Genomic DNA, 14,470 nt, shown 5'->3' with positions numbered 1-14,470 from the left:
ATTACCGAAGTAGCTATCAAATCCTCGGCGGGTTGGAAGGCATTCTTTCCGGTACATTCCCAGGTGCCATTTTCCGACCATATGCGTAGTGTAGCCTGCTTCTTTTAGAAGCTGGGGCAGGAGTTTTTCATCCAGAGGAATGCAGCTGGGCTGACAGGGCCAGATTATTTGGTGCTGTAAACCTGTGTGGATCTTAAAGAGATAAACATAAAATTATGGATTAATGATGTTGAGACATTCTGAACAACCAGATAAAGTGGTTGCCTGATTTACTGGACATATCTGTCGACTTGAATGTTTAACTCTATTCCTGTATGGGCTTAAGGATATTTCTCAAAGGCACTTTTCTCTCGTATTCAAATAAGGTAATGGACATAAACAGGACTTGAAAAAATGAATAAAAGCTCTCTAACAAACATTAGATATTTTCAACAAGTTTCAATATATTTCAACAAATTTATCAATGCTCTATGTTAGAGCCTTAAGTTTTCACTTCCTACCTCAAAAAAGTAGCCATAATATGAAGTGTAGATCTACCAAAGAAAAAGTGTTCCAATTTTTATGCACACAAGAAGTGGATGTTTGATTAGAAGGACGTTCTGTAATCTGTCAAGACTTGGTGATTTTTTTTAAGAGTTATTCAACAGTATAATAAAAGTGATAATCTGCATTTCTTATTCCACTTTACATAAACCATAATTTCAAAAGACAGTGATGTACTTTTCCTTAAAAAAAAAAGTGGCCACCTGACCCACAGGTTGGGAGTAGTTCACCCAAGTATGCCCAGGATGCAAAGACCACACGACAACTAGCCTTTAAGAAATGATCACTTGTTGAGTCTTGGTGTCATATTAAAATAGAACATCCACAATTATATAAAAAGGCTATTAAAATAACCCTCCCTTTTCCAACTACATATCTGTATGAGGCTGGATGTTCTTCATCAACTTCTACGAAAACAATATCTTGCAACAGACTGAATGCAGAAGCAGATGTAACAATCTAGCTACGTTCTATTAATAGACACGTACAAAAACACAAAACAATGTCACTCTTCTCACATAATTCTCTTGTTTTGGAAAATATAGTTATTTTTCATGTTATTTATGTTAACATGCAATAGGATTATTATTGTTATTTTTCAAGGAATAAAAAGTATTTTTAAATTTCTCTTTTAATTTCTGGTACAGTAAATTTTAAAATGTATAACCCACCTAAACATAAGCTCTTTGGGTCCTCAATAATTTCTAAGTATATGCAGAGGTCCTATGACCAAAAAGTTTGAGCACTGATGCTATAATGTCCGACAGTGATCACTGCTATGAGGAAAATAAAGCAGGAGAGGGACAGAGCGACAGAGGCGTTCTTTAGAGAGCGCAGCAAAAGAAAGCTTCTCCGAGGAGGAGATATTTGAGCAGAAATCTGAACAAAGTGAGAGAGTGAGAGAGAGCCTTGCAAAAATCTGGGGCAGAGCAATCTAGGCGTAAGGAATAAGCAGTGCAAAGGCCCCAGACATGAACTTCTAGGCGAGTTTGAAGGCCAGCACAAAAGCCGTGTGGCCCTTGTCACAGCTCCTGTGCTGATGGATGCCACTGCAGCCCCTGCTGGGGCACAACTGGGGTCCCCAGGAGCTTCCCTCCCTGCCTGCCCAAGCCCTCCGTGCCCTAAAACTTCACAGCCCACCCTTTGTCCTGGCTTAGCCAGGGAGGTTCTCTTCTTTGTAGGAAGTGGGGCTGGGGTCTCACATTCAACTCTGCACTGGATGTCAGCTTTCTGTAGCGCTGGGCACTCCCGATTTCTCTAGAATAAATGGGGCTCAGAGGACACCGAAGGTTGACAGTCCCAGTTCTCAACCCAGGCCATGACTCTCTGGCGCCTCCATCAGCTGTCAGAGGGGTAGCAAGCAATTATTAATAAATGGTGAAAAATGTGTTTGCAAATGATTTACTGGCTTTTTATAATTTAAAGCAGAATAGCATAAAGGTCAGAGAATTAAATCCCACCCTGGCTCTATCACCAAGCACACACTAAACCCTCAACAATGGTCATGTTAATAACTATAAGCATTGTTACCAACAACACATCGTGGAGACGGGGTGGCACTCTAGAGAACATGCACCTAAGGCTGGGCCTGCCCCCGGGAGCATGCTGTGGTGATATCAGATAAAATGCATACTGGAATGACCGACTGATCTACAGTGCTCCTGGTGCTGCTACTAAATACTGATTTATACTGATTTTCTGAGATTTAAATACTGACTACTCAGACCGGACAGACTCACAGGTTTTTGTCTTCTTTTGTTTTAAATATGTGGCAATAAACAAATACAAAGTAGAGACCAAAAAACCCTTTCAAACTCACAATTGTTTTTTCTAATTTGTTATAAGCTCCTTGCTATTAAATAAAAGCCTTTCTCACAGGCTTTGACATCATCTTGACTTTCATTTTTTGTGTCTTTCCAGAGCCAACACTCTGGAATTGCACCTGCTGTCACTTGACTTTACGATACCCTTCCATGCCCTCCTAAAAGAACCATACGGAATATCTTCAATGTTAAATTAAAGCGGGTTTATTTTGAAGGTGATGTATATGTTTGCTCTCTTGATTGTGGTGATGGTTTCACAGACATATACACATCAATACTTATCAAATTGTATAATTTAAATATGTACAGTTTATTGTATGTCAATCACACCTCAATAAAACTGTTTAAAAATAAAAGTGAGTTTAGGTTTTCTATTGAGATGTTTATGCCTACCCTAGAAATAATTGGACACCTACACTGGGCTATGTGCCAGAGGCTTCCCATGTGCCCTCCACATCCACACTCTGCTCTCCACCCTGGCAAGCTGACCTGGGGGGACCAAATCAAAGGGCTCCCGCGCCTCCTGGCTTCTGATTGTGTCAGCCAATGGGGAGCCCTGACAGGAGACTAGAGGGAGAGAAGGGACGAGCAGCCTGTACTGCCAGGCAGTCTCTACTGCAGGCCATCGTGAAGGCAGCCTTCTCTACATGACTCTCTCCTCCTAGGTTCTGGTAATGCCCCTTTTCTTTCCTCCCTTCTGGTCTAGAGGGAGTAACAGCTCCAGTGGGTTATAAACTACCCCTTGTGTCTCCCTCACACACTCTCACTTTCTTAAATAGTCCCTGTGTAAATAAACCCTCCCTAAATTATCCTATTTTGAATGTGCCATCTCTTTCCAGCTAGAATCCTGAATAATAAGGATGTTATAATACACAGGCTGGGAAAGGGAAACATTGCTCTGGAAACATACACACACCCCAAATCATAGGAGGATTCTGTCCATGGTTGACACTGGAAGTTTACTCAACAGTAAATTAATCCTGGGTTCAAAAACTTCAGAATACAGACTAATTGGCAACAGGATAAGGAAAGATAATATTTTATGGAATTCAAAAGAGGCAGTGGAGATAAATGCTATGTGCAAATTTCTTTCAATGGAAAGCTCATCCATCACATGCAGAGAATTAACTCTGATTGCCACAAAGCACTGCCAAGGGATGTTGTGTGATTCGGTTTTCCTAGGCCATGGGCACCAGGCCAAGCGGTCAGCTGAAGCCTGCCTCTATTATCTACAATCATATGGAGCAGGGAATTTGTTCTTTCCAGTTCCTGAGAATTTATTTGACAGAGCATTTTTATGGCATTACTGGGGAAGCGGAAGCCAAGCTCTGGATGACAGCCAAAAACATGTTTTTGGTCTTTTCAGACACTATTTGAAGTAAGGAAGCTGTAATGTGCAGAGAAGCAGTAAACAGGCAAATGCTGAGCTGGTTCTAACCCAGCACTTTAGTTTAGCACAGAGCTATAGAGAGCCACACCACGCTTCAGGGGGCAGGGTGAGTGACAACAGGGCACCAAGAGGAGTCACAAGAAAAAACAAGCGTCCCTTGTAAACACAACAGCATCTAAACAACTCCATTCTAACACCCATCTTCAATGTTTGGAGGGTATGAGTGAATGGAGAGGGTCCCACAGACAATATATGAAGGTCCAAAGGGGTAACTCCCTCTATACCATGTGTAGCTGTCTCTTCTTCATTCAAATCCTCTCTCAAAAAACAGCTTCTAAAATTTTGCTCGACGATCAAGGATGCCCTCCACAAAAGCAAAGGGTCTGCAAAGGATATGGCTTATCTCTGCGTTCTTTCTATGAGAGAACTGATAAGAAATCCTTGTTTACATGTTTTGTGGCATGTAAAAATTTATTTGATCCAGTGAGTTATTCTGTCCTCTGCGGACCTAGAATATACTATCAGTGTAATCTTATGAGCTTAAAAGAAAAAAAAGCAATCTCCTGGAGGGGAGGGACGAAGGGCACTCACATCAGAACCGCTTATAATCCGCCTTTGAGAGGTCCAGGCAGTCTATTGGTTAATTATCTATGTGGATGCTCAGAGCACAATATTTCAGCTACACTTAAAATAAACTTCCCCAGGGTCTAGGGGAACCATCGCTACACGTATGGCAATGAATGCTATTTCTCAATAGCGTGGAGACAATATCCAGTTGAACAGAAGGAAGGTTCTGTCCTGTCCGTCAGACCTGTGCAAGATGAACTCACACCCTCATTGCACCCACGTATTTGAGCAACACCTCCTGCTACAGGACTTGAAAATTCAGAAACACAGGCAGCTCTACCCCCCAGTTTACACACCAGGGAGCCTAGAGGGAAGCTTCATGACCGGAACACAATCACAGAACACGCTGGTGGCCAGCCAGGAGTTCAGAATTTCCAGCCTGTGCCTGGGCCAATACACTACAGGTTTTAACCACGGTCAAGTACCACCCATGTGACCTTAGGGTTTATTCCTAGAGATGCCCCACAGAACAAACGGATAGTGGAGAATCTGCTCCCTCCCCCCTAAGCCTTCTAAAAAGCAGTCAGCTGCCCAAGCTGCTGAAGCCAAGAGCTACAGAACACACATTATGTGTATTGGGGGGCTGGCTTTGCCATCTGGCCTGGTCCTTCAGAACTCAGGCTGCAGAACTGGCTGGCGTCACTGACAGTTTTAAGGGTCTATTTATTTTGGTGTTGATTAGCAAAGAGTGTAAATCTCTGACTAAAACTACAAAGGAATGTTGTTTGTAAAAAGAATAAACAAGGCAAAAACTGTTTCAGTGCCTTCCTCTGTTTAAATTATAAATCCAACAGAAAGCCCAGAATGAAAAGGAAGGAAAATATGGAGGAAAAAGAATTTTTAGTAAAGTGATATGATTACGGAAACCAAGACAAAGAGAGTTACCAGACAGTAACAGCTTATGCTCAAAGTGAGTCTTGAAATAACAAATCTCAAAAATCAATCAACAAAAAAATCCCGTAAGTCGATGGGCCATATTCCACTCAGCCCCAAACTTATTTCCTTATTTCCTCACTTCAATTACTTGGGACGTAAAATAGGTAAAAAATAGAATTGTTTCTTTAAAATATCTTTAATACTTGCAGAACAAGGCCTCCAGATGCCCCTTCCCTTCTGGGAAAAAGCTCCTTGGCTCTGGATAGGCTCAGGAAGGACACCCGGCTTTAGTGAAAACAAAAGACCCATCAGAGCCAGTCATCCCCGGGCTCCCGGCTCGCAGCCCCGATGCCTTTCAGTAGGTAGCCATCTTGCTTGTCCCTATGGAGCTGATGCATCCTTTGCTCCTTCTCCTAAATGAGCACAGGAATACAGACTAACAAGTGCTTTGTCTTCAGAGGCACCTCTGGCCTCTGGACTACACGCTCCTCTTCTCTCTCACTCCTTGGATGCCTTTGCCAGGGGGTCCTGCGAACACTCCCAATTGGTGACATAATCCTTCCCCAAGCACTCCGCCCATTTCTTCCACCTCTTCACTCCTCTCTGCCCCTTCTAATCTTAGAGTCCAGGCAGAGGCGACCAGGGACAGGAAGTCACTGAGAGGCAAGCACGTGTGGGGATGATAAGGAATGAGCAAGCAGGACACTGAGGGCAATGAGGAAAAGAAGCGGGGAGGTGAGGGCATCCCCAGGCAGAACTCCTTCCTCTTCCCGTGCCACAGCACGCAATGCCCTATTCCGCCTGCACCATGCGTCTCACCTGCTCGCATTCCTAATTCAAACTTGAAGCAAAAGTCAAAAATTACCCACGATGCTCCTGCACAGCCTCTTTCCTATATTTTCTGTCCAAGGTTCTGCTTCAGGGGTGAGTGGAAAGCCGTGAAAGTGTCTTGTCCATTTATCAATGTGATTAAGAAACTATGGCTTGCGTCCCTTAAGAACAAAACCTTGGAGTCATCTTTCATTGCTTCTATTCCTTGCCAAGGTTTATAGAGTTCTGGTGGAGTGGCCCCCTCAGTTCCCAAGGTAAGAATGGTCCCAGGTGAGGACCAAAGTTACTTTACTTTTTTCCCAGAAGGAAGTGTCCCCACTAAGGCCTACCATTTTTTGTTACCCTTTAATCTTTTTAATTTCTTAAAAAGGAAGCAAGGGCACTAGAAATGACATGTCAGCCCTACGCAGTGAAGATGGTGAGCTCTTCAGGAAATGCTCATGTGTGAAAGTGCTCATACATTCATTCATTTAGTTGTTCAATGTGAGTGTTTCTCTAGGCCAGAGTCCAGCCAGGCAATCTAATGGATGAGTCAGACCTGAGAAAAACCACATTTCAAATGCGTACCAGGAACACAGAGGTATAACGGATATTTTGTATTGCATAAAGTCAATTTATAATATGGAAATTTAGTATTTCAAGTCTTCTATTTGAATTAAAAGCAGCAAATTCTATTAGAAAAGCTGAAGGATTTTTATTTATTTTATCACTTTTATAAACATCTTTATTACATATTTTTTATTGAAATATATTTGACATATAACATTGTGCAAATTTAAGATGTACCACATGCTAATGTGATACATTCAGACATTGTGATATGTTTGCCATTGTAGCAATAATTAGCACCTCTATGACGTTACATAATTATCCTTTCTTTTTAGTGGTTGGAATCATTAAGTTCTAATCTCTTAGCAAATCTGATGATTATAAGACTATATTGTTGTCTATCTTCACTATACTGGGCATGAGATCTCTAGGTCATAATCACTACTCATTGCAAGTTTGTACCCTTAAACAACATCTGTCCTATCCCCCGACCCCCTGAAGGACTTTTAAATTAATATTTTTAATCTTGAGATTTTAAACAAGGGGAAAGTGAATATAAAATCTGTTTCATTATATGCATAACATGCCTCCAAAGGATACCAAGAAACTAATAAACAGGGGCTACCTATGGGAAGGAGGGCTGGGGGACAGGGTGAAAAGTATTTTTTTAACATATATCTCTTTTTAAATCCTTTATATTTGAAACTTTTGAATGTATTCCCTAAAGACAATTTTTAAAATAAGCTTACTTTTTTTTTAAAAGAGGGGAAAATACAAAATTTAATTCCAACTGGAACTACATTTATACAAAGTATGCGACATGGCACTTCACTGTGGTTCCTTAAAATATATATGTTTAGAATACCATTAGTAGCCTTCAGTGTAACATTACTGTGAAAACAGAAGCAAGTAGAGCTGAAGTTGAGTATTTTATCATGGGAGGCAGTATTAGGAACAGGCAGTCCTTGCCTCCCTCTCTGAGCTCTCAGCATGCTCTCCATGCCCTCCTGCGCTCAGCCCGACCACAATGGCCTTCTCCCCATTGGAGCTCATTCCAGCCTCAGGGTTGTCCCCCTCACTGTCTTCAACTCTCCTCCTCAGGACCTTTGCACAGCCTACTCCTCTCCATTCAGGTTCCTGCCCATATCACCCTCTTGGAGACACCCTCCTGAGTCACCATCACTTTACCTACTTTGTTTTCTTACTCACGCTTATCGCCATGCCATTTAAATTCACCTTCCTTACTCATTTGTTTCTGTATTTATCTCATCCGCCTCTTGCTCACTCCTTCCCCTCACCTCACCCCCACCAGACTATAAGCACCAGAAGATCCCCAGAGTATAGCACAATGCCTGGCATGAATAGTTGCTCAATAAATATTTGTTGAGTGAAAGAAGGAATGAATGCATTATACTTAATGGTGACAGACTGAAAGCTTCCCCTTTAAGATCAGGAATAAAAAAAGGATGTCCACTCTTGCCACTTCTATTCAACATTGTACTGGAGGTCCTAATCAGGGCAATTAGGCACGAACATGAAATGAAAGGCACCCAGACTGAAAAGGAAGAAGTGAAACTACTTCTACTTGCAGATGACAGGATCTTGTATATAGAAAATCCTAAAGAGCACACACTCATGCATGCACACGCGTGCACGCACACACACACACACACTATTAGAACTAATAAGTTCAGATTGCCGGGAAGATAGTGCTGTAGGAGGACTCTTAACTCACCTCCTCCCACAGACGCAACAAATCTACAACTACCTGTGGGACAATTACCTCTGAGAGAGAACTGCAAACTGGATAAAAAGAACCCCCCACAACAAAGGACAACACTGACAGAGGTGGAAGAGGCAGAAATACCCCTCTGCTGAGAAAAAAACCACATTCTAGCGCAGCACTTCACAGCTGGGAGCAATCTTAAGGTATGAAGTTGTTTTTGGAGGAACGGGGGATGTGATTGGGAGAGCTATGCCACAATAAGCAGCCTTTGAATTCAGCACAACCGAGATGGGTGCCATAATACCTGGGCTTTGCTGCTATTAAAACCAATGGGGAATACCCCCAGAAAAGCTCTCAAACATAACAGAAAGCAAAGCCTCTTCTTAAAGGGCCCACACACAGATTCACCCGATCTGGAAACCAACACAAAATCACCAGAAAGAAAGGTGCACAGTCCTTTGGTAAAAGAGACTCACTTGATAAGCTCTGAGAGCATCTCAGGGAGGCAAGAGGCAGCCAGGCCCACCTCCCCAGGGACTGAGACCCTGGAGGCAGCTTTATGGTGACCTAGTCCAGGTATGCTGACACAGATGCTGGCAGACGCCACTGGATTTCTTCCTCTGGCCTGTTAGCACAGGGGTTTGTCTGGCCCACTAGAGCATCTAATCCAGCTCAGGCAGAGCAGACAGCCTGCCCTAGGGACTGGCCCCACCCACCAGCAAACCTGTGAGGAACTTGTGGGCCCACAGTAGGCAGGATGTGTGGGACCCCTGCAGCAGGGTGAGTGGGTCTGCTTCAGTGGAGTGGGGAGTGCTCAAGGGGCAGGACTGTGTTGACAGGGTGTGTGGGCCTGCGGGCAGTGGGGCGTGTTGGCTACAGCCAACTTGTGCTACTGACCATCTCAAACAGCCACACAGGGGATCTGCCCCACCTTCCAAGTCCTGAAATGATTGTGTGTTGCCATGCCTGGGGCTGGCTCCAGCCAGCTGCACTCCTCAGAGAGCTGACAACAGCCTCGCAGGCCTGAGGCCTACAGCATTTGTGAGCCCCTGAGCCTAGCAACCAGCCACACTGGGGCCTGACTCTCTTAACAGCAAAACAGCAGCAGGTGTGTACTACTGACCTTGCAGCCAGCCATGCTGAGGCTCACTCCACCCCATAAAGTAACTAAAGTGACCAATGCAGCCACATGCAGCTGAGCCTTATAACCAGCCAGCCCAGAAGCCAGCCTAGCCTTCCATGCACCTGCAGCAAGAGCAACCCTGCCAGAACAGAAGGGCACACATAGCCCACACAGGGGACATTCCTGGAACATGTAGAACTGGTGATAAGAAGGAAGCACACTGCTGGGCCCCATAAGGCATCTCTTACATAAGGCCACCTCTCCAAGATCAGGAGACGTAGCTGATCTACCTAATACATAAATACAAGCACAGAGAAGTAGGCAAAATGAGGAGACAAAAGAATATGTCCCAAATAAGAGAAAAGGACAAATCCTCAGAAAAAGAACTAAAGGAAACAGAGATAAACAATCTACCTGATAAAGAGTACAAATGAATAATCATAAGGATGCTCACTGATCTTCGGAGAAGAATAGATGAACACAGTGAGCACTTCAACAAAGAACTGGAAAATATAAGAAAGAAGCAATTAGAACTGAAGAATACAATAATGGAAATGAAAAATTCACTAGAGGGAATCAACAGCAGAGTAGACGACACAGAAGAACGGATCAGTGAGCTGGATGAAAGAGTAGAAGAGATTACCCAAGCCGAACAGAAAAAAAATTAAAAAGAGCAAAGACAGGGGCCGGCCCAGTGGCACAGCAGTTAAGTTTGCGTGTTCTGCTTCGGTGGCCTGGGGTTCACCAGTTTGGATCCTGGGTGTGGACCTACTCACCGCTCATCAAGCCATGCTGAGGCAGTCCCACATAGAAGAGCTACAACTCTGCAACTAAGATACACGACTACGTACTGGGGCTGTGGGGAGAAAAAAGAAAAAGGGGGAGGGAGATTGGCAACAGACGTTAGCGCAGGGCCAATCTTCCTCAAAAATAAACGAACAAACAAAAGAACAAGGACAGTCTAAGGAACCTCTGGGACAACATCAAGCGCACTAACATCCGTGTTATAGGTGTCCCAGAAGGAGAAGAGAGAGACAAAGGGGCAGAGAATCTATTTCAAGAAATAATAGCTGAAAACTTTCCTAACCTAAGGAAAGAAACAGACATCTAGGTAAAGGAAGCACAGAGAGCACCAAACAAAATGAACCCAAAGAGGCCCACACCAAGACACATTATAATTAAAACATCAAGAATTAAACATAAAGAGAGAATCCTAAAAGCTGGAAGAGAAGTTACACACCAAGGAAACGCCATATGGCTATCAGCTGACTTCTTAGCAGAAACTTTACAGGCTAGAAGGGAGTGGCACAATATATTCAAAGTGCTGAAAGGAAAATCCTATAGCCAAGAGTACTCTACTTGACAGGGTTATCATTCAGAATTTAAGGAGAGATAAAGAGTTTTCCAGACAAGCAAAAACTAAAGGAGTTTATCACGAATAAACCAGGCTTACAAGAAATGTTAAAGGGAATTATTTAAGTGGAAAAGAAAAGACAACAAATAGGAATACGAAAACTATCAAAGAGAAAAAAATCACTGGTAAAGGCAAATATACAGTAAAGGTATATATGAAGGTCCTATAAAGCTAATATGAAAGTCCAAAGACAAAACTACTCAAAGTATCTACCTCCATGATAAGAGGTTAAAGGAGACACACAAACAAAAAAGTGATTAAATATGATATCAAAACATAAAATGTGGAGGGAGGGGAGTAAAGTGTAGGGCTTTTAGTAAGAGGTCAAATTTAAGAGACGATCAACTTTATACAGATTACTATTTACATAGGTTATTATATATGAACCTCATGGTAATCACAAACCAGAAGCCTATAATAAATACATAAAAAATTAAGAGAAAGGAACCCAAACATAATACTAAAGAAAGCCATCAAATTGCAAGGGAAGAGAGCAAGAGAAGAAGAAACGAACAGAGAAGAACTACTAAAACACCCAGAAAAAAAAGTAACAAAACGGCAATAAGTACATATTTATCAATAGCTATTTTAAATGTCAATGGACTAAATGCTCCAATCAAAGACAGAGGGCAGCTGAATAGACAAAAAAAAACAAAACCCATATATATGCTGCATACAAGAGACACACTTCAGACCTAAAGACACTCACAGACTGAAAGTGAAGGGATAGAAAAAGATACTCCATGCAAATGGCAATGAAAAGAAAGCTGGGGTAGCAATATTTATATCGGAAAAAATAGACTTTAAAACAAAAACCACAACAAGAAACAAAGAGGGGCACTACATAATAATAAAGGGAACAATCCAACAAGAGGATAAAACACTTGTAAATATCTATGCACCCAACATAGCAGCACCTAAAAGTACAAAGCAAATATTAAAAGACATAAAAGGAAAAATAGAGAGTAACACAGTAATTGTAGGTGACTTTAATACTGCACGTACATCAATGGATAGATCATCCAAACAGAAGATCAATAAGGAAACAATAGCCTTAAATGACACATCAGACCAAATGGACTTAGTAGATATATACAGAACATTCCATCCAAAAACAGCAGAATACACATTCTTTTCTAACACACACAGAACATTCTCCAGGATAGACCACATATTGGGCCACAAAACAAGTCTCAATAAATTTGAGAAGACAGAAATAATACCAACCATCTTTTCTGATCACAACAGTATGAAATTAGAAATCAACTACAGGAAGAAAATTGGAAAAGCCACAAATATGCAAAGATTAAACAAAATGCTACTGAACAATGATTGGGTCAATGAAGAAATCAAAGGAGAAACCAAAAAATACCTGAAGACAAACGAAAATACAACATACCAAAATTTATGGGATACAGCAAAAGCCATACTAAGAAGGAAGTTTATAGCAATACAGGCCTGCCTCAAGAAACAAGAAAAATTTCAAATAAACAACCTAACAGTACACCTAAAGGAATTAGAAAAAGAAGAACAAATAAAGCCCCAAATCAGCAGAAGGAAAAAAATAATAAAAAATCAGAACAGAAATAAATGAAACAGAGACTAAAAAATCAATTGAAAAAATCAATGAAACTAAGAGCTGGTTCTTTGAAAAGATAAGCAAAATTGACAAACTTTTAGCTAGACTCACCAAGAAAAAAAGAGAGAAGGCTCAAATAAATAAAATCAGAAACAGGCCCTGTGGCTTAGCGGTTAAGTGCGTGCGCTCCACTGCTGGCGGCCTGGGTTTGGATCCCCGGCGCGCACCGACGCACCGCTTCTCCGGCTATGCTGAGGCCGTGTCCCACATACAGCAACTAGAAGAATGTGCAGCTATGACATACAACTATCTACTGGGGCTTTGGGGGGGAAAATAAATAAATAAATAAATAAAATTATAAAATCAGAAACAAAAGAGGAGAAATTACAACAGACATCTCAGAAATACAAAGGATTATAAGAGAATACTATGAAAAGCTATATGCCAACAAATTGGATAACCTAGAAGAAATAGATAAATTCTTAGAATCATACAACCTTCCAAAACTGAATCAAGAAGAAATAGAGAATTTGAATAGACCGATCACCAGTAAGAAGACTGAAACCGTAATCAAAAACCTCCCCAAAAACAAAAGTCCAGGACCAGAGGGCTTCCCTGGTGAATGCTACCAAATATTCAAAGAAAACTTACTACCTATCCTTCTCAAACTCTTCCAAAAAATTAAGAGGAGGGGAAGCTTCCTAACTCATTCTACAAGGCCAACATTGCCCTGATACCAAAACCAGACACGGACAATACAAAAAAAGAAAATTACAGGCCAATATCATTGATGAGCATAGATGCAAAAATTCTCAACAAAATACTAGCAAATCCAATTCAATAATACATTAAAAAGATCATACACCATGATCAGGTGGGATTTATTCCAGGGATGCAGGGATGGTTCAACATCCGCAAATCAATCAACATGATACACCACATTAATAAAATGAAGAATAAAAATCACATGATCATCTCAATAGATGCAGAGAAAGCATTGGACAAGATACAGTATCCATTTACGATAAGATATTTAACTCTTATTTAACATAGGATTGGAAGTCCAAGCCAGAGCATTCAGGCAAGAAAAAGAAATAAAAGGGATCCAAATTGGAAAGGAAGAAGTAAAACTGTCACTATCTGCAGATGACATGATTTTATATATAGAAAATCCTAAAGAGTCTACTATTAAATAATAAAATATTATTATTTGTTTAGTATATAAACTATAGATATAATAATAATATCTATTATTATAGTTATTTGCAAACTATATATTTCATAAGAGGTTAATATACAAAATATATAAAGAACTCATGTAACTCAATAACAAAGAAACAAGCAATCCAATTAAAAAATGGGCAAAGGACCTGAACAGATATTTTTCCAAAGAAGATATATAGATGGGCAACAGGCAAAGGAAAATATGTTCAACATCATTAATTTATTAGGGAAATGCAAATCAAAACTACAATGAGATATCACCTCACACCATCACAATAGCTATAATTAACAAGACAAGAAATAACAGGTGTTGGAGAGGATGTGGAGAAAAGGGAACTCGCATACACTGCTGGTGGGAATGTAAACTGGTGTAGCCCCTGTGGAAAACAGTATGGAGAGTCCTCAAAAAACTAAGTATAGAACTATCATATGATCTAGCTATTCCACTCCTGGGTATTTATCCAAAGAACACAAAAACAAGAATGCATAAAAGTGTTTGCACCCCTATGTCCACTGCAGCATTATTCACAATAGCCAAGGCTTGGAAACAACCTAAGTGCCCATGAATAGATGAATGGATAAAGATGTGGTATATATACACAATGGAACACTATTCAGCTATAAAAAAAAGATGAAATCTTGTCATTTGCGACAATATGGATGGACCTTGAGGGTATTATGCTTAGTGAAATAAGTCAGACGGAGAAAGTCAAATACTGTATGATTTCATTCTTAAGTAGAAGATAAAAACAACAACAAGGACGA

The 14,470-nt window shown here is 41.0% G+C and overlaps 1 protein-coding gene across 1 annotated transcript in view; it reads right to left on the bottom strand.

The window, feature by feature from the left end:
* The window catches only part of ARSB (arylsulfatase B), a 168,644-nt gene that overhangs the window by 147,469 nt on the left and 6,705 nt on the right, over nt 1-14,470 (bottom strand). Inside the window, exon 2 of the mRNA XM_087430135.1 lies at nt 6-192. Coding sequence (XP_087286261.1) covers nt 6-192 — 187 coding nt within the window. The remainder of the gene's footprint in view (nt 1-5; nt 193-14,470) is intronic.

Source organism: Ceratotherium simum, chromosome 4 (assembly GCF_057802395.1).
Source record: "Ceratotherium simum simum isolate JZ-2026a chromosome 4, ASM5780239v1, whole genome shotgun sequence".
Taxonomy (NCBI): domain Eukaryota; kingdom Metazoa; phylum Chordata; class Mammalia; order Perissodactyla; family Rhinocerotidae; genus Ceratotherium; species Ceratotherium simum.
Note: the sequence above shows the minus strand (reverse complement) of the source record. Positions and strands in the feature narration are given on the sequence as shown.